At 47.5% G+C, this 19,186-nt stretch overlaps 4 protein-coding genes across 5 annotated transcripts; 1 reads left to right on the forward strand and 3 right to left on the reverse strand.

The window, feature by feature from the left end:
- Window positions 1-180: 180 nt before the first annotated feature.
- bop1 (BOP1 ribosomal biogenesis factor) lies at window positions 181-6,899 on the reverse strand. Its single transcript, XM_053863605.1, has 15 exons — window positions 6,409-6,899; window positions 5,725-5,907; window positions 5,503-5,657; window positions 5,325-5,442; window positions 5,095-5,196; window positions 4,795-5,007; window positions 4,483-4,644; window positions 4,330-4,410; window positions 4,162-4,231; window positions 3,954-4,086; window positions 2,009-2,192; window positions 1,649-1,940; window positions 1,457-1,541; window positions 1,288-1,395; window positions 181-620 (listed from the first exon to the last, which is right to left on the reverse strand). Exons 1-15 carry the CDS (start codon window positions 6,514-6,516, stop codon window positions 467-469), a joined length of 2,148 nt encoding a protein of 715 aa, XP_053719580.1. The 5' UTR covers window positions 6,517-6,899; the 3' UTR covers window positions 181-466.
- On the forward strand, window positions 6,427-9,168 carry hsf1 (heat shock transcription factor 1). Its single transcript, XM_053863606.1, has 12 exons — window positions 6,427-6,855; window positions 6,998-7,106; window positions 7,182-7,318; window positions 7,380-7,498; window positions 7,575-7,650; window positions 7,724-7,785; window positions 7,857-7,935; window positions 8,003-8,370; window positions 8,432-8,537; window positions 8,603-8,653; window positions 8,735-8,777; window positions 8,841-9,168. The coding sequence occupies exons 1-12, from the start codon at window positions 6,706-6,708 to the stop codon at window positions 9,014-9,016; spliced, it is 1,476 nt and encodes a 491-aa protein (XP_053719581.1). The 5' UTR covers window positions 6,427-6,705; the 3' UTR covers window positions 9,017-9,168.
- Window positions 9,169-10,369: 1,201 nt separating this feature from the next.
- LOC128757926 (protein pygopus-like) lies at window positions 10,370-13,684 on the reverse strand. 2 transcript variants are annotated; one of them, XM_053863570.1, is made up of 10 exons: window positions 13,666-13,684; window positions 13,059-13,201; window positions 12,083-12,115; window positions 11,934-11,993; window positions 11,415-11,870; window positions 10,987-11,349; window positions 10,888-10,923; window positions 10,789-10,824; window positions 10,616-10,660; window positions 10,370-10,553 (listed from the first exon to the last, which is right to left on the reverse strand). In XM_053863570.1, exons 1-10 carry the CDS (start codon window positions 13,674-13,676, stop codon window positions 10,519-10,521), a joined length of 1,218 nt encoding a protein of 405 aa, XP_053719545.1. In that variant the 5' UTR covers window positions 13,677-13,684; the 3' UTR covers window positions 10,370-10,518. The 2 variants fall into 2 exon arrangements, with proteins under 2 accessions (XP_053719545.1, XP_053719546.1); XM_053863571.1 differs by lacking the exon at window positions 12,083-12,115.
- Window positions 13,685-15,305: 1,621 nt separating this feature from the next.
- Window positions 15,306-17,426, reverse strand: LOC128757915 (uncharacterized). Its single transcript, XM_053863546.1, has 7 exons — window positions 17,378-17,426; window positions 17,067-17,125; window positions 16,962-16,988; window positions 16,007-16,765; window positions 15,636-15,812; window positions 15,517-15,567; window positions 15,306-15,444 (listed from the first exon to the last, which is right to left on the reverse strand). The coding sequence occupies exons 1-7, from the start codon at window positions 17,386-17,388 to the stop codon at window positions 15,434-15,436; spliced, it is 1,095 nt and encodes a 364-aa protein (XP_053719521.1). The 5' UTR covers window positions 17,389-17,426; the 3' UTR covers window positions 15,306-15,433.
- Window positions 17,427-19,186: the final 1,760 nt, after the last annotated feature.

Here is a 19,186-nt window from a genome sequence, read left to right on the forward strand (position 1 = left end):
TTTTATATATTTTCTTTTCTTTCTTTCTTGTCCTAGTTGGTGGGATCCCCACTCACCATGGCAATAAAGTTGATTCTGATTCTGACGTTAACATTGCAGATGAAATAATTCATCTGTTAATTCAATGAAGGTCTTACTTAGATGAATTTCCTCACGCAAAACTGTTCCAACTTTTCAAAGCCATTGCAATATTTATTTAAAAACACATTATAGATTGCCTGATGACCGACAGAAAACAGTATGACAAGATGGAACTTTGCACTCATGAACTCATGAACACTCATCATAAACTTCAACTTCATCCTTTCCTGATCTACAGAATTTATAAAACGCTGAGTTGACCAAAAAAAGTTCATCTGCAAACATCAAAGATTCCAAGTCACGCAAGCGGCATCTTTCCTGCGAGAAGTTGACGCTTAAACACGTTAAAAGAAACATTTTATTGACAGTGAACAAGGATATGCGGCTAGGTGTAGAGACGAATGGTGGCATCTGCGCCGGACGAGAAGAGCCACGGCTGCGTGGGATGAAAGGTCACGTCCATGACGCCCAGTTGCTCTGTGGTCACATGACCTCGCAGGACTTTGACAGGAACAATGAGAGGATTCTGGAGCAGGTCGCTGTTGGACACAAGGAGTTAGCTTCAGTCATACGGCCACAACAAGTGGTACACAAGTTTTAGATTGACCCAAGTAGCGGTTCTTTTCTATGACTCATTACAATGGTGACCCCAGGTGGTGGCTTTTGGTAACGCGCGTGTCAAGCGCGAATCTGAAATGGGGGTCTCTCTTGTTACCTCAGCATATAATAACTATCAATCAAATATATCAATATAGAGATATCGATCAATATAGAGAATCAAACATAAAAAGCTTCGATTTATACATAACACTCAGCGTTTATTTGATACTTCGAAATTAGATTGGATGACCTTTGTTGTTTCTAATACAGATTGTATATTTAGATTTGACAGTTTTTAATGAAATATTGCCATTTATTCATTCCTTACCTCATACCTTTTTATATTTTTCAAATCTATGTAAAAAAAAAATCTATATATATATCTATATATATATATATATATATATATATCTATAGATAGATTTTTATATATATATATATATATATATATATATATATATATCATGAGGTCTGAATATTTGCCCCGCTGTGTGTTTAAGCCGAGAAGTTAAGTCTTAACAAAGGTTTCGACAGCAAGATAAATGCAGTATTTTCCGACCGGACTCTTCAAAAGCTCTGTCTGAGTAGAGGGGCTCGTTTACTCACTTGTAAACGGTGCCATGACAGACAATGACGGTTCCGTCATCACTTCCAGAAGCAAAAAGCGGGTATTGCCGGTGGTAGGCCACGCCCCTCACCGCCTTCTTGTGGTGCCTGAACACAGAAAGGAACGGTCAGCTGACAGCATCATCCAGGGACTGTGAATCACGCTTACCTCAGCATTCGATACGGTGTTGTAGACAAGTCCAGATCGAACCAGCTGAGACGGCAGTCGTAGCTCCCACAGATCACATGATCACCTGCAGTGAGGGGCAGTGACACGGGTCAGTGACACGAGAAGCTGTGTGGGATTCACACAAGCAGATGAATGGAGCCGCCTGAGTCAGCGGGCCGATGAGAGACTTGCCTGTGGGGTGGACCGCCAGGCTGGACACCCACTTGGCGTTGGCCTGCAGCTTCTTGGTGCACTCTTGCTTGAGGAGGTTGTAGATGCGGATGCAGCGCTGCGTGGCCACCAGCAGGTGGGGCCGTAATGGGTGAAAGGCCACGCACTGGACCAGGCCGTGGTTCCGTCTGAACGGGTTCTGAGTACGTTGGCGGCTGAGCTGGTGCAGGAAGACCTGCTGGTGGCTGCAACTGTCCGGAACCACCGTCGCAAAATAGTCTCCTTTCGGATGCCACGTCACCCTGGACACAGCCTGAGGAGGGAGGAGAGAGGGACCCGTCAATCAACAGCTTATGAAAAAACATCAAAGTCCATACTTACTTTAGGATGTGCAAGCCTTAGGCGGATGTTCTGCATGAGGTCGTCGCCCTCAGCCACCGTCCAGGTCACAGGCTGGGCCTCCTCCGACGGCTCGGCGTCTTCAGGAGCTGTCAGAACATGCTCGGTGGCCGTGCGAACTTGGCGGTCAGCAAGAGTGGGAAACAAAATCAAGACTTCGGAATTCCTGGAAGACATGAAGAGACAGTGAGGCTGACGTGAGAGCAGGAGACAGCAAAAACCTTAAACTTCAGAACTTTAACTCAAGCTTTGACTCAAGTGGGAGACAAGACCTCAATGAAATCACGAGGTCATTAGCTGCAACAGTTTGTTCTGTTCTGACAGTATTATTTTGGGGTGAAATTGTGTGTGTGCCAGCGGCTTAGCACAGTTGAGTTCAGGTGTGCTGTGAGAGCGGGAGCCTGCAGGCAGACGGCTTCTTCATAAATGGTGTCAACAAACATGTACTAAACTGCTAGAATTCGCTGCTGCAGTGGACAAGGATTGCACAGTCAGTCTGCCAAAGCAGAGCACACGCAAGGATTTTCTAAATCTTGAGATTTCTTTTAATCTGTCAGAGAGGGATGACGGCGGTCTAGAGACTTACTTTCTTTAATAGAACATATAAAAGACTACAGAAAATCCTCGGGACAAGAAACCAACTGCTAACTGCATGTTGGGAGCTGTACTCGCCTGGAATTTTGTTCCAACCGTAAAAAAGCTGGGAAATGAGGCACACAGTTTCCTGGCTACTGGACGGGCAAGAAACTAGGGATTCTTCCGGTGTGGACCGGTATATTAGCCCTACCCACTAAAGGAAAATAGATCTTGTTCATGCATAAGCCGCACTGGTCTATAAGGTGCAAGTGCAGTGGTGCTGTCTGCACTGTAGAAAGGTCAGTGGTGCACCCGGCTTAAAAATGCATGAGGATCACTTCTGTTCTGAACAGAATGTTCTGGCAATGTTCTGAACTGGAATCATCAACTCCTCACATCATTTATTGACATTAAAGAGCTCAAAATGCCCTGTTTTCTCCCGCGTGTCTTAGGTTCCGACACCACAGCCGATCTCAGCTGCTTCTTCTCGTCTCAGGCGAAATCAGCGCATTTTGAGCGCTTTAAGGTCAATAAAACGCCTGTGATTCCATAAGTTTGATGTGGCGGGGCTCTATATTTTTGCGGCATGACACTGTGTAGCCTGTAAAAAAAATCCATATATTAACCGCATCGTCGTATAAGGGTTCAGACCGCAAGGAAAAAGTAGCAGCTTATAGTCCAGGTATTAGGGTAAATCACCTCTTTTTACTGTTTCCCACTCCACTGCTAGAAACAGCAAACGTGAAACATTAAGTAAAACATTAAATATTATTCTAAGAAGAGCGTAACATTCCCTCAAAATAAAGTGGAAAAAATACCTTATAAAAAAGGCATTCTATGTTGTATATGGAGAATCATTGAACAACATGAATCAAACCTTGCATATGCATATTGGTGTCTCCTTGTTACATAATAATATAGTTCCTTTTGGTTTGACTGGGCCCCATAACAGTCTCTGTATGTAATGTGGCCCCATATAAGACTGAATGTCCCAGTGATGCTCGCTGGAAGATAATCATATTCAATATATCGTATTTCTATGTTAATTTCTACTTTCAAAATGTATCCTCTGCTTGTTCAATAATGCCAAACGAATCTTCTTCTTTCTCTTTTGGCTACTCCCTTGAACTCCCTAAAGGGCTCTTTTACCACATGACATGTTGTTGATACATCAGTCTCATACCGTGAGATCCGAAACACCCGTATGTAACTGTGATGAAGTCAGTTCCTCACCATGTCACTGAAGGACCTCAGCAACAGATATGATAGTTCCATGTTCCTAATGTATTTCTGGTCGATGTTTTGATCCAAACACAGCAGCTGTCAAAGGAATAAAGGACGTGACACTTACACTGCGACACCAAGTAATGACAGAGACGGGTTCGGGTTCCAGGCCACACACTTGACAGTCCCACCAACTTTAACCACACACATGCAGCGGGCGGTGGACACCTCCCAGAGCCGCACGGTCCCGTCATCACTTCCTGAGGGAAGAAAAATAAAGCTATCAGAATGACGCGAAGCAGGAGACAAAGAAAGAGGAAGAGGGCAAAGGTCACCTGAAGCAAGCCACTGGCCGGATGGGGACACACTGATGGAGCGAACCATTCCAGTGTGACCCTTGTACACCTGCACAGGACAGCAGGAGATGGAGAGCAATCTTTAGCATTTCAGAGAATAAATCAATAAGTGAGACAACTGGAAATAATCTTAGAGAATGACTGTACCAGTGACTGTGTGGTGGGAAATGGCTGGAGGTCTCTGGGTCGGGGCAGTTTGGGGATCAGGTCTTCGGGGTCCACATTGACCTGCCGGGGTGAGGATCAGATGGTGAAATCGGTCACTGCGGGGCAAGTCTTCCCTACTGCGTGAGTCTTTACCCTCATCTTCCTTTGTCTGGGCGCCAGGTAAAGGTCGAGGCAGCGCTCGAAACGCTCATGTATGAACCGTGGATACGCCGGGACGTGGCGGAGGCTGGAGAACCTCTTCGGCAGGAAGGGGAACTTCCTGTCCTCCGGGTCTTGCTGCTCCCACAGGAGACGCTGATCGCAGAAGAGATATTCCGAAATCATCAGTACCGTTCAACAATAACATGGTCAATGATATTCAGATTGTTTTCACGTTGTTTGTGCCCCATTAAACACTTGTTTCTAACTCCTCTAAGGTGTTCTGATGCAAGGCTGGCTTGGTACCTCCTCGTCGGTCAGCAGGTACTCAGGTGGAGGGTTGTAGGACTCATTGTGACCTGGCAGAGGCATTCTCGGCGCAGGCAGGTGCATGCGGTGATTGGCCAAAATCGAAGAGTCCTCGTTCGCCCACAGATCATAGTAACGGTCTTTGCTGTCTGAATCCTCTCGCCGAGGTTTGATCCATCCCATCTTGATGGCATGAACCAGCTTGGAGACCTGGAGAAGACAGAAGGAAGACGGACATGCCGTAAGCAAACTGACACACAGTCAGAGATGGGACAGGAGAGGGAGACAGGCGGGTACCTTTTCTTTTTCTATGAGCGAAGGGATGAAGCTGCGCTTGTCTTCCGGTCTGTTGGTGACAGGGTGGATCATCACATCTCCACTGAAGAACTCGATGGTGGGCTAAAAGCACAGGAAGCAAGCGAGTGATGCAAACAAAAATTAGATAACAAAAAAGAAGACAAATAGCGGTGATTTAATGAGACTAACTCTATTAAAAATAAAAATCCTCTGCCTGCCAGTGAAGCTACCTGATATTCATTAAAGTTGACGTCTCCAAACTGCCCCCTCTGCAGCCGCTTCACCAGCTCCACCTGCTCATCTGACAGCACGATGTCGCTTTCTGTTGTCTTGTCGTGGACGGTTTTCCTAGACGCAAATCCACCAGTCAGAAACTGATCCACAGGTGAATTGAATGTTGAAACCCACCAGTAGTCCGGGTTCTCCATCTTATCCAGGAACTCGTCCAGCTCATCCTTATTACGAATCGGCTTGAGGATCCGTTTGCCGTCCAAGTCATAGCCGATGTGGGGGAAGTCTTTGTACCACTCCATGGGAATGTTCCCAACTGTGTTCCTTATGTCCTGAAGAAAAATGGGAGCATGAGAGAACATTCTGGAGGAACACAACACGAGTGTCACCGACTCGTACCTCCTCATCGGAGGAGTCCTGCTGGTACTCATCAGGGAGCGGCGGCTCTGCGCCTTCCTCATCTGACTCTTTATCATCCTCATCTTTGTCGCCGTCTTCGTCAGTAAGACTGTCACTCCCAGAGTCCTCAAGTCCAGAGTAAACACTTTCCTCGTCGTCGTCGTCATCATCGCTGCTCAAGGTCTGAAAAAAGGAAAACATGTCTTGACTTGAGGCTCATTGGGAGTTGACAAGCACATTTCTACAGTTTGCACCCGTGACACACTTCTGCAGCGCAGCTTGAATCGTACCAATTCACTTCTACACTAGTGCTAACGTTGCTGCAAAGTAATAATAGATCAGCTCACAGCTATGCAAACTCGCTGTGAGAAACGTCCCCTTTCATCAGAATCAGCTAGGAAAGTGCTTTGGAACAACGTGCAATAATAAACAAAACATAATAACAATCACTAATAAAAATAGGAAAATACGTTTGCATACGAAAATGTACACAGACGGCCGCTGACATAAAATTGAGGCTGGCAACTTCTCTAAACCTAATGAACGGGTTGTTATTATTGAATTAATGTGACATTTATCGCAGTACTATGGAGGCTTTCCAGTGCGGCGCAGTCATTTGAATGGGAGAGTCCAGGACAACAGTTAGCATGCAGCGCAGCTAACGACGCGCGCGACTGCTCTCACCAGGTTCCGCTCCAGAAGCGTGTTCTCCGTCTCGTTTTTATTCGCTTTCCTCTTCCTCTCTCCCAAAACTTTCTCGTTGGGAGACTCGCTGCACTTCACGTCCGCCATGGTTTCAGCACGTGTGCGCCGCGGCAGTGACGTCAGTTCTGCGCCGTGACCAAACGTTCTAGCGACGTTCTGGCATGACGTAGTTTCCGTCACCTCTTTGCGCAGTTACTTGTTGTTGATCCGGATCAGAGTACACCCCAAACTGTCCCGAGCAGAAGTGAGCCAGTCTTGTACGCGTTGTTCGTCTCGATGGAGGAAGTTGAAGCGGGATCCGTGGCCGCGGCCCTGGGACCCGGGCTCGCCGTCCTGAGCGGAGCTAACACGGTGCCTGCGTTCCTCACCAAGCTCTGGATCCTGGTGGAGGACCCCGACACTGACCAACTGATCTGCTGGAGTTCGGTAGTTAGAGACACTTTAGCCCACTTGAGAAGTGACGGGTGTTTGTGTGTTGGCCTTTAATGTCTCACTAACTCTATATGCCGTTCGATTCCGTTAAACACAGTGAAACTAATAGTTGTCGATTCTTTTTGCTGGTCCTCAGAGTGGCACCAGCTTTCATGTTCTGGACCAGGCCCGATTCTCCAAAGAGGTTCTCCCAAAGTTCTTCAAACACAACAACATGGCCAGCTTTGTCAGGCAGCTGAACATGTGTGAGTACAGCTGAAGAGACCCTGGGGTTGAGGTGTCAGAGCGGCCCCCCCTCACTCTGCCTGCGCCCCCTACAGATGGGTTCCGGAAGGTGGTCCACCTGGAGCAAGGCGGCCTCCTGAAACCAGAGCGGGATGACACCGAGTTCCAACACCAGTTCTTCCAGCGCGGTCAACAGCACCTCTTGGAGCTGATCAAACGCAAGGTCAACAATGTAGGTATCTGTGGTGACATCCATGGAGACGGAGATCTGAATCATGTCTCCATGGTAACAGCCTTTGCCAGCTCGGACGGACGACGTGAAGGTGGACGATGTGACTCGTATCCTGACCGATGTGAAGATGCTGAAGGGAAAACAGGAAACCATCGACTCCAAGATCGTCACGATGAAACAGTAAGAGGCCTTTTCTGGCACCGGAACCAAGACTCACCTCATCTGACCTGGTCTTTCTCTCTCCCCTCTGTGTCAGTGAGAACGAGGCTCTGTGGCGGGAAGTGGCCTCACTGAGACAGAAACATTCGCAGCAGCAGAAACTGGTCAACAAGGTAAAACAGTGACACCTGTAACCGAGTTACAGGTTGCTAGAGTTGCAGTTCTAACTCACGTTGTCTGACACAGCTGATCCAGTTCCTGGTGTCGCTAGTGCAGTCCAACCGAATTGTCGGCATGAAGAGGAAGCTGTGAGTTCAACTTCATCTTCACTTCTACTGAAATGATTCCACAAATGAGCGTTGACATTTTTGTGTTCCAGTCCCCTGATGCTCAATGACTCGAGCCACGCCCACTCCCTGCCCAAGTACAGCCGGCCCTTCTCGGTGGACAGCGTTCAGGTACACGTGCGCCACTGTGACCAGCTGCAGCCAGGTGGTCTAGTCAACCAGTCACTGTCTTCTCCAGGCTCTGCTCCTGGGTGATGGCGCCCACACCTCCGGACCGATCATCTCTGACATCACCGAGGTGACCTCCCCCGCGGCTCAAGCGGTGCAGGAGGCCGTCAGTCAGGATGTCAAGCCGGAGCCGGACCTCTTGCCCGTGGACACGCCCCTCTCGCCCACCACTTTCATCAACTCAATCCTGCAGGAGGAGGCCCCCCACAGTCCTGCCCAGCCCTCCTCTCCGGCCGCCCACACCTCAGATCCCAGCCCCTCCAGCGTGGCGAAACCAGACAATCCCGTCGTGCTCCTGAGCTCCACTCCTCCTGCAGAGCCCAGCGTCGTCCTGGACTCTCCCAGCAGACGGTGTCAGACAGTTGCCTGCATCGACAAGTAAGTCAGTGCCGTTCGCGTGTGTTGGCCCTGTGAGAACCGCCTGTGCTCGCCGCTGCAGGACAGAACTGTCGGATCACTTGGATTCCATCGACAGCGGCCTGGAGAACCTCCAGAACGCCTTGAACAATCAGAAGCTCTCCTTCGACACCAGCCCCATCATGGAGGTCAGTATCAAGGTCCCCCAGTGAGTGTCAATCTCATGGCTTCTCATGATCCCTCCCCTGTTCAGTTCTTCAGCACGCTGGGCTCCTCTGGAGATTTAAATTTGGATTTTGAGACGGTAAGTAAAGAAGAAGTCTATATTTGTCAGGGGAAAGCTTGTGCTTTTATTTTGGTAAGACAGCACCTCGTCTTTCCCCAGCTTCTGTCTGACCACGCCCCGAAGGAAGATGATGCTCTGTCAGGTAACAGTGCACAAGGCTCATGTGGTCGCCATGGAAACTCACGCCCCTCTTTGCTTGGTCCAGGCAAGCAGCTGGTGCAATACACACCCACTGCCCTCTCTGAGCCAGTCAGCTCCCTGGAGGCTGACGCCAACCTGCCGCTGGACCCGGAGCTTTTCTTCCAGTCAGAAGTATCGGCCGCCGATGACGTGGACGACGCCTCGCTTCTTAGCTACAGCACCCTGGACTCTGTCCTCTGATGACACTCGCAAAGCCTACAAGGTTGTTTTTGTTTTATAACGCCTTTCAAAGTGTGCGATTGACGGCTTCCCACCATTTGTTCAAGAGAATATTTTTGTCATATATTTATTAATACTGTGGCAACTGTACATTGATTAAAAAAGCTTTTAGACGTGGCGTGTCCTCAGTATCACACACACATTGTGCCGCTGTCTTTTTGGGGACCTCTCCTCACCATCACCCTTTCCCCAGCCTCTCATTCCTAAACTTGACCACCCAAAACACATGGCTAACCTTAACCAGGACTCTGAACCAAACTGGAACCCTGTTATATTTTCTTATATAGTTATATTGTCAAATCCTGAAGTTGAGGCTTAACCTCGTGGGGTCAAGCCAAATGTCCCAACATATACACACAATCTAGTGTTTCTATTCTTGTTAGGAACCCTTTCCCCAGCCTCTCCCCCTAAACCTAACCATCCAAAACACATGGCTCGCCTGAACCAGGACTCTGAACCGAACTGGAACCCAGTTAGAATCACCCTAGTTGTTTTGAAGTTTTAGTCCTTAAATTGAGGTTGAAACTTGTGGGGTCCAGTAATCGGTCCCCGCAAGGTGATTTGTTTGAAGTATAGATATACCTGTACAAGGAACACACACTCACTCATCTTTGTTTCTCTAACTTTGTGAGCACCTCTCATTGCCATCACCCTTTCCCCAGCCTCTCCTCCTAAACCTAACCACCCAAAACACATGGCATCACTCTGAACCAAACTGGAACTCAATTATAATTGTTGTTTTAAGTTACAAAACCTTATGAGGACCACTAAAAATGTTCTCACAAAATGAATGTCTTGTCAAAGAATGGACCACACAAGAATATTAACGCATGTACACATGCCACTAACTAAGTTTTGGCTCCTCCTGTTGGACACACTGTGAACAGCCTCAGAAGTGATGTCACGTGACCGTTCGTCATACTTCAGGAACTGAGCATCATTTGTTAAAATATAATTCCACGCAAACATTTATTGAAAACAGGATTAAAATAGAGTTATTTTGTGGAATCTGGAGTCGCTTCCATCCATTTTTTCTGTTGAACAGACAGTAAATAATCAAGTGAGTGTGACTCTATATTTATTCATAAACAGATTGAGATTTTGTAAGAAAGTTCGACTTTTGTTTGACAGACTGAAAGTTTATCTAGAACGGAGTTGTATTTTTGCCCAGTCACAAATGATGATGACCAGTGATGATGATGATGTTGTGCCAACAACCATGCGATAGAGAAGCTCTGTGGAGTCTGACGAAACACAATTCTCATGTTGGTGGTTCAGGAATCACGTACACAGGTGTGATGACGTCATCCAGGTTTATTTTACAAATTCAACATTGTCACAGAAACAGGCGTCTGGCTGGGTGAGTCTAGCGCTAGTGGGAGGGGTCCGACTCTCCTGCATCCGATTGGTCGGTGCAGTAGAAGCGGTAACGCAGAAATCGGACCTGCGGCTTGACGTGCAAGTCAGCAGGAATCCTCCAGTTCCACATTTTCTGAACCTGAAAGGCAGCAAAGGGTGAACGGACCGATCCGGGCGCCCACCTGACCGTGCCGGACTCACCTTCAGGACCCGAACCAGATGGGTTGTACTGTTCAGTAACTGGACCTGCAGAGGACAAGCAAAACCAAAAGAACCAGAAGCAACAAGTGTTCAGAACCCGGGCGAGTGTGTGTCAGGTCAGTCCAGTAGAACTGTTCCGGCTCTGCAACCTTCTGAACCGGGTCGTAACTTACCAGCTGTCCTGGTTGGGTCCCACCCTGTTGTACCACCTGTGACAGGACGTCAACGTAAGAATCGGGTCATGAACATTTTCCTTCAGAGGCGGGTCTTACTGTTGTAGAGGCTGGTTCCGGTCGGATCCACAAAAGCTGGGAAGGGATGGTGAAAATGAGTGTGCTGCTGTCAGCCAGGTGGAAGGGGGCGGGGCTTACCTGCATCAGTGACCATGGCGTCAGGGCCTACAGTGTGTGTGGGATCCGACGGACCCGGTGTGATTCTCTGGACGTCCCTGCGAACATCAGGAGTGACGTTCTGGGGATCTCTGCGGAGCTCCGGACTCTCATGCTGGACATCTGGACTAGCGATCCCGTTGCTGAGGTCAGGGGTGACATTGTGGAGGTCCTGATATAGGTTGAGGCCCGGGGTTACATGATGCAAGTCTGCTTCTCTCAGAACTTCTGAGGTGAAGTTCTGAACTTCCGCGTGATGGTGGGGGTCTGGCGTGACGTTCTGGAGGTCAGGATTTGTGAGGAGGTCCTGCTGAGTGACACTACCCACCAGCACCCCCTGGTGTCCTGAAGATAGAAGTCCACATGTTGGTAAGTGATCTACTGGTGACAACTTAATGACAACAGTGTACCTGACACCCCATGGGCTCCACCACCGTTCAGCAGCTTGACTCCATTTCCGGACATCCCAGAAGCTGGGCCTTCGGAGTCTTCCACCCCTCCGGAACCTATAAGGCCTCCAGAGCTGGGACCTTGAGGACTTCCAGGAGGATGTCCTCCTGAGGCATCTGGACTTTCATGACCTGCGAACCCTGCAGCACTTGCAGGATCACCAGAACTTGCTCCGGGTTCTACTGAGCTTTGTTGGCCCGGGAGGCTCCCAGCCACGGCAGACCCAACTGAACCTCCTGACTCCTGCGACACTCCAGATCCTGCACCTGGAGGACCTGATAATCCGTCCTGACCGAAGGTTTCCATCGCAAGAGAGGATCCTTCAGAGTGGCCCGTAGAGGAAGCAGATGCGACGACTCTCCCACCTGCCTCGAGGCCTGCCCCCGTCTCCTGGGGTCCACTGGAGTCTAACTGGACTAAAGACCAGACCATCAGAACCCAAGTCAGGATCTCTGGATTTGGGTTCACAGCACATTTACCTGAGACTCTCGATGGAGGCGCCACTGGAGCCAGTGTGGTTTTTTGGACACCATGGAGTCCTGTTTGAGAGGGAAGCGGGTGTCGGGTCAGTCTCACGTGGCTTCTAAAGTGGGGAGCAGGATTAGGAGGGGGTTCTAATGGGTCTCACCCAAAATCCTATCCGCACTCTCAGACTCTTCATCTGAAAAAAAACATAGTTTAATTTCTAATTATGTTAATTTATCATGCTGGTTGGTGACTTTATTCTGGGCCACGATCTCGGGCACGTAAGCGTAGAAGAAAAAGTAAAGTAGCAACTTCCTCTTCAGTTTGGTCGCCGGGATGTTTCGGGGCTCTAGTGGGTGACCTTGACCTTTGATGGAGAAGTTTCATTATGCGTAGCGAGCATGAGACTGGAGGTTGCAGACAGGAAGTAGAATTTAAATTCCCTTAACTGAGTTTGTTTGTACAGGCTCATCTATACACCTAATACAAATATTACCATGAACTTCGTCTAAGTTTTTTAAAAATCTAATTCCAGCAAATGCTAAGAACAAAAGAATCTTCTATAAAAAAAGATTTATCCTGACTTTAATGGAAAATGGCGGGGGCAAAAAAACGTCATTTCCCCCTTCCTTTCACCCAAGTATTAAAACTGGAGATTAATTTTGTAGAACATTTTTAGTGTTTTGCCATTTCCTCTGAATTATAATGATTTAATTCCACTTCCGGTAATTGCAGTCCTGTGGGAGCCAAATCAAATCCAATTGTTGGCATGAATTTGAATAGCAAATCTTGGACAGGCCTGGTGTTCGGGTGAGGGCATCAGTCTTTTTACTGTATTCAAATGGATGCAAACCACTAAAACAGTTTTCTTAGCAAAGTGGCTGTCTCCTTCACTGAGAGTGGGAGGAGCTCCGTCACCTGCTTTGGGTTCACAGAGAAGCTGCCGCCTCCCTCCTAAGGGAGGAGGACCTCAACTCTGGCTCGGGAACATCGAGTCTGGAAGTCTAAGGAAACTACCTTCACCTGGATGAAGAGTTTTCAGGATAAATTGGGAATTATTTTGTAGGAATAAATGGAATGTTTGAAGCTAGAAGTGGATCTTGACTCCTGTCCCCTGGTAACAAAGCCGGCACCCGTACCCTCCTCTTCCTCTGAGATCTGCCCCTCCTCCTCCACGGGCTCGGCCTCCTCGGTGGTCTCCGCCTCCTCACGCTCTGCATCCAGGGGAGCCGTCTGAGCTGCCGTTACCATGGCGACCAAGACGGACGCCATCAGAAGCTTCCTGCGAGACAGGACATCTTCAGTCATCAAGAAGATTGGAGTAGCCGTGCGAGGAGTAGTGAAGTAGCACTGATGAGAAGCAGTACTCAGAAGTACAATACGTTGCCTATGTAAACATTATATTTTAAACCAGCAAATATAAGAATACATTTTCTCACATGTTAAATAACATTCTATGAAGTTGTTTTTTTAATTGTTTACACCTACAAGTCATGAATGAACTGCAGTTTCATTACCAGTACTCACATTCCACCTCTACATCTATGCAGCTGAAAAGCCAACAACTACTTCTACAACGTCAGTTTTGGTGAAAACAGGTTTTCCTGCCGTAATCCAACAACCTTAAAGTAGCAGTCCCCTCACACACACCACAGTAGTAGGAGTAAAGATCTGCACCCAGAAGTACTACACAATACAGCCACCATGCTAGCATAAATGATTCTAGTAGCATTAAGTAGTACTCACTGTGGTAACATGCTTCTTGTTGAACTGTTGAACTGAAGAGTTTTCTTCTAACTCTGAGTTTTTATAATTGTCTGGGAGGAGGAGGAGCCAGCAGGAGGTGCTGCTGCGAGGAGTATCACTGGTCGCAGAAGTACTAGTATTGTCATCACAGTATTTTACTTTCTCTATAAATAGTCTGTACTGTTGAAGATCACTGTTATAGCGTATACTGTTGACGATAGCAGTCTTCCCATTTAGTGGAAATACTTTTATTGGTCTGTATTTCTGAGTAATAAGAGTACAAATACTATTTGTCGTGGGAGGGGTTGTACAGCGAAGGGCTCTTATTTCTAAATGCTGTTGCAGTATTGCAGCTACACACCACTTTGAGTGTCACTAGTTCTCTGAAAACTTGGATAAATTCCAAAGTATTTAGTTGTAACAGTACTTTATGCTACTTGGTGGACTAAAGTGAGGTAGTACCTGTATAGGAGTTAAGAGTATAAATGTGTTGGCAGTAGTGAAGGCAGTAGTGAAGGCAGTGTGAAGACGGATGTCGCCAGCAGCAGCAGTAGAACCAGTGTTCTTATAAGTAGCAGTATTATTTGTGGTAATCCTGCTCTCCAACGTTTCAGATTCTTGTTCTAACTCAGCGGGCAGAGACAGTGTCACTTTGTGTTCCGGATTGATTCCCAGAAACTCAAGATGATCGGCCACGACGCCAACATTCCTCGGACCCAAGATCCGGATCCTACAGAACCTAATTCTCCTGATGGCCAGGTGAATATGTTTGCTTCCATCCATCTGCTTTGGTTGGATACAGTTCATCTCAAGATGAAAGTATAGAGAGTACTATCAAAGCACTTTGCCTGCTTTCACAGTAGATGGTATCCTACACTCTTCTACTTCAACTTAAGAAGCTCAGAAGTAGCTGTATCACACACAGGTTGGGCTGCAACTCTTCTCTGAACTGGTGTCCAATGAGAAGTGGAGGACCAGGATCTTGTAGATGGAGACCTCAAAGAGTCTTGTCTGGAGTCAAACCTTCTGAGCCAAAGTTATTAGCATCACACATTTAACAGTGACAAGTGATGCAACATCTATACATGCACAGTATGTTTTCTAATTAATGTGGTCTTTTTTTTAGCTGCAGATCAACAGGCCAGAAATGGCTCCAGCAGGGAAGCGGATCAGGTTCTGGGAGCAGGTCCAGGAAGGAGATTACCCCTCAGTCAGTTAAAGAACTGACTGTTTCAAATGAGCAACAGAATCCTGCATCCAAGCCTTTCAGTAACCGAACTCCAGCTCCCCCTAGCTCCTCACTTCCTGGGTGTCCATGGCAACGGTCAATATGTCTATTGTTGCTGTTGGCAGGTTTGGGTTTGAACCGGGTCGGATCACGTGTCACCGCTTAATGCAGGGGTTCGCGGCCTCCTTGTCTGACTCCTGACTCACCAAATTCAGTTTATTTTCTGGTTGCATTGAACATATTTTCTTATTATTATGAAAGGTTTTATTTTATTTGTGTTTATTTTTTCAGTCTGAGGCTTATGGGCGCCATTTTGAGTTTTCAAATAGGTAGTTTCAAGTCAACGTGAATGCTCGATACCAGAAAGAAATTTTCACTTCTCAAAAAAACATGTTTCTACTCAGAATTCAAACTTTATTAACATCATTCATTATTTGCACATTAGATAGAAGCAGACTTTGGGCAGGGCAAGAAGAATTTCCACCAATCACAGACAAGGCGGGGCAGCAGGCAAGGGGCGGGGCTTAGGGCAGCCATTCTTTAATTAGTATCTGTGGGATGAAAAATAAAAAACAGTGAGTCAGAGTGATGACATCATAGCGCTAAATATGCCCAGCGCTCACCACCAGGGGGAGCAGGGGTGTCGTTCTGCTCTGCCGGAGCTGCAGGGGGCGCTGGAAAAGACAACAACAGAATGTTTCTCGCTGCTTTCAGAAGTGGCGAGATGACAGGAGGATCTCACTGTCCGCTTCTTTCTGGTCATCAGTCTGGTCTGTGGGAAGGTCTACGCTCTGGCTGTCGTCGTTCTCGTCTCCGCCTGTCGTGTCTGCGTCGCTGTTGTCCTGTTGAGCGCCATCAGCAGCGTCCACGACCTCGGGCGCGCTGTCGTCTGTCATGCTGTCGTCCTCCTCCTGAGCCTCTGCCACATCCATCAACACAAGAAGACCATGTGAGCGCCAGCCGCCTGAAACCACTGCTTCTTCAGCAGACTGGACACATTTACATTCATTCAAATGCCTCGAGGCTTTTCTTACATTTTAAATGTAAATATCAATGTTTTTTCTGGCTTTATATAGTGTCAGCAACTACTTTTTTACGACATGTTCTACAAACCTTCATCGTTCTGGTCTGTTGAGTTTGTTTCCTCAGAAGCAGCATCATCAGCATCTGCCTTGGTTTGGTCGGCATCTTCAGATTCTGATTCTGGCTCCGTGGACTCAGATCCAGGAGGGTCTTGACTCGAAGCGCCCTCAGAAGACTCGCCCCCATTTGTCGACTGGTCGGTCGACTCTGCAGACTCTGCATCTCCGTTGGAAGACTCACTCTCAGAAGCGTCTGAATCTTCCTTCTCTTCATTTTGGCTCTCATCTCCATCCTTATTTTCACCCTCTTCTGGAGACTCTTCTGTGGTGTCCCCCCCTTGAGGGTCATCTTGGGACTCCTCACCTGTGGACTCTGATGCTTCCTCTTCTTGGGAGCCTGGAGATGCTGGAGAGTCTTCAGCTGTGGACTCTGACTCTCCCTCTTCCTGGGAGCCTGGAGATGCTGGGGAGTCTTCAGCTGTGGACTCTGACTCTCCCTCATCCTGGGAGCCTTGAGATGCTGGGGACTCCTCAGCTGTGGACTCCTCAGCTGTGGACTCTGACTCGCCCTCATCCTGGGAGCCTTGAGATGCTGGAGAGTCCTCAGTTGTGGACTCTGACTCTCCCTCTTCCTGGGATCCGGCGGAGCCTGGTGAGCTGCCTTCTGAAGACCCAGGTATGGAAGTCTGTGAGGGAGCATCATCTGAGGGGGATGATTCATCTGGGCGGTCTAGTGTGTCGGGGTTCTCAGCCTCTGGCCCTGGTGTATTAGGGTCTGGTTTTGGAGGACCTGAAAGAGTCAAAGTTTCCACATTCAGTCAAATTTCCTCTGAAATAACTGAACCATGCTGAAGACACAAAGACAAATGTGGCCTTGTTTTCTTCACTGTGGCGTTTGGCATTATAAATCAAGCTGTAATAACAGACTGGTTTGCCTTTAACCTGAAACTAAAAAGAGCTGTCGAGTCATGTGACTATCTGTGTACCTGGTTTAGCTGCTGGTTTTGATGGTCCTGCAAAAAGAGAAAAGTGGTTGTCAGGTGAGTCAGGAAGGGGAGGAGTCCTGACCACCACCTGAAGTTAGGACTCACCAATGGCAGGCGCGGCCAGAGATCCAGCAACGACCAGCACTAGCAACACGAGGGCACACCTGCACACAACAGGACATTGTTCAGTGAAACCAAGCCGCCAGGAAGTCAAGACAAGAAAACACGGATGGAGAGAACAAGAAAGTGACATCAGAGAAGGATGTGATGAGCTCAGGGAATTTAAGAAGCAAAAAGGAACGCGGAAACAAAAAAAATAGTTTATAGAAATTCTTCTGTTTTCATGTCTGAGGTCAAAATTTGGGGAAAAACTCAGATGATAAGGCAAGGAACTTTAAAGAGAAAAGGAAACGCACCTTGTCAACATGGTGGCGGAGGAGAGGATCTGCGAGGTGAGGCTGGCGTCGAGGCTCCAACAGAGCGTTCCACCTGAGCAGGTGCTCGCACACTCTTATACCCCGCTGACCCCTCCCTCTCTGCCGCCAGCGCAGCCCCGCCCACCAGACTTATTTGCATGCTTGAGATAATGGGCGCCAACTCCTCGCAATTACATTCAACGAGTCCAATTAGAGACAATGGCAGAAGGTTGAGCCGTGATGAGCCCTGCAGCTCATTTTCTGGGTCATGAAAGGAAGTGTGAGGGGCTCACTTGAAATCAGAGCTCCGCTCGCCAGCGCCACTTTGTGTCAAGGAGAAAGTCGCTCTGTGTGCGGCAGGCGGAAAAGTGATGATCAGGATCAGTTGCAGAAGACGATCATTTCCTTGTCACCTGTTTCCATAATGACTTAATGTCACTTAATTCACTACAAGTCATTTACTGTCCTCATGTACTGTCCTTAAATACCAGTAAAAGTATTATGAAACTGAACACGAGATCAATTTGGTCCATCACATTTAGCTTGAAGGCAGCATAGTTTTTGGAGGTTCTGTTGGAAGACACCCCCCGACCCTCTTGTGCAGTGTCTCTTTTTTAAGCCACGGCTCACTTCATTTCAAAAACTCACTCACTTCATTGAACAAAATCCGGCGGCTCACCACCAATGGAACCTGGGTCTATGCACAATAGTGCTGAGTCGGAAGTCCTGTTGAAAATCCATTTTCATTTGTGAAAATATTTAGCTACAGTCACGCGGCTATTTTGGTATTTGCAGAAACAAAATGCAGAAAATGCGTTTGTTTAAAAATGTCTCCATAACAGGGTGAGCAATATGACAAAACCATATCAGGAATTATTTATTCATGTATTTTAAATAACTGTTTCGATTTCATCACAGGCTCTTTTGCGTGTTTTTCTTTGAGTTTGGGGAATTTTCAGGCAAATCTTTAACCTTCTTTGCCTCAGCTTCATAACAGTGATTCTTTCTCCCTTCATATCTTTGACACCTGCCCCATATGTGGTCGACATTTAATTGGCCGCCGCTTTAGAAGTACATTTCTCCGCTGTGAAATTACTGCACTTATAGAGATAAGTGGCTTTAGCTAAAATTCAAATGTGCTTGGATTGCGTCTCGGGGCATGACGTCCTCCTCCATAGTGGTTCTTTCTCTCTTCTTGGGGCGCATTTATTTGGTTCTTGCATTTAGTTTTTAGTCAACTTTTAAACCAGCAAACTTGGGTCGTCTGAGTGTCAATAAAGTTTTGAAGTGAGATGTCACGTTAGCCGTGGTGCCTGCGGTGCAGATAGTTTTGGAGTTACGGGTCCGACCACCAACAATCCATCTTTCTGTCTTGTGGTCAAGTTAGAGGCGCATTAGGATTAAAAGCACGTCGAAATTCTGCATTTCAGCGGCGTCTTTGCTGTAAGTGTGTGGGGGGAGAAGCACCGACGGACGAATCTGTGCATCAGCATAGATCTATAGTGTATAGAATGAATGTGACCGAATCCATGTGACCTGCTCACGTTGGTAGATCGTCAACACGTTCTAATGGTTCACGATTTAATGTCATCATATCACCCACCTCTATCTAAGGACAAATAAAGTGACGTTGGATCAGTTCCTACAGCACAATGGTTGAAAAATGCTGCTCTAGAACAGGCCGAGTATGGCTCTATGCCAGGGTTTATTTGGTCCGGCATAAGGAAATGTTCCAACAGATTCGGTCTCACGTTGACTTGTGTTTCTTTACTTAGATTTCATCATATTTTCATGCATTCATCTGTGGAG

Source organism: Synchiropus splendidus, chromosome 4, assembly GCF_027744825.2.
Source record: "Synchiropus splendidus isolate RoL2022-P1 chromosome 4, RoL_Sspl_1.0, whole genome shotgun sequence".
NCBI classification, from domain to species: Eukaryota; Metazoa; Chordata; class Actinopteri; order Syngnathiformes; family Callionymidae; genus Synchiropus; species Synchiropus splendidus.

Coding starts and splice junctions, on each gene's coding strand:
- bop1 (XM_053863605.1), bottom strand. CDS start 6,516: ATGGCGGACGTGAAGTGCAGCGAGTCTCCCAACGAGAAAGTTTTGGGA. Junction 5,658..5,724: donor AGGACTCCTCCGATGAGGAG/GTACGAGTCGGT, acceptor ATTTTTCTTCAG/GACATAAGGAACACAGTTGG. Junction 4,645..4,794: donor ACCTGCTGACCGACGAGGAG/GTACCAAGCCAG, acceptor TTCTGCGATCAG/CGTCTCCTGTGGGAGCAGCA.
- hsf1 (XM_053863606.1), top strand. CDS start 6,706: ATGGAGGAAGTTGAAGCGGGATCCGTGGCCGCGGCCCTGGGACCCGGG. Junction 6,856..6,997: donor AACTGATCTGCTGGAGTTCG/GTAGTTAGAGAC, acceptor GCTGGTCCTCAG/AGTGGCACCAGCTTTCATGT. Junction 8,654..8,734: donor TAAATTTGGATTTTGAGACG/GTAAGTAAAGAA, acceptor GTCTTTCCCCAG/CTTCTGTCTGACCACGCCCC.
- LOC128757926 (XM_053863570.1), bottom strand. Junction 10,924..10,986: donor CGCCATGGTCACTGATGCAG/GTAAGCCCCGCC, acceptor ATCCCTTCCCAG/CTTTTGTGGATCCGACCGGA. Junction 10,661..10,788: donor GGACCCAACCAGGACAGCTG/GTAAGTTACGAC, acceptor TGTCCTCTGCAG/GTCCAGTTACTGAACAGTAC.
- LOC128757915 (XM_053863546.1), bottom strand. Junction 15,813..16,006: donor AACAGACCAGAACGATGAAG/GTTTGTAGAACA, acceptor TGGATGTGGCAG/AGGCTCAGGAGGAGGACGAC. Junction 15,568..15,635: donor TGACCAGAAAGAAGCGGACA/GTGAGATCCTCC, acceptor TGTCTTTTCCAG/CGCCCCCTGCAGCTCCGGCA.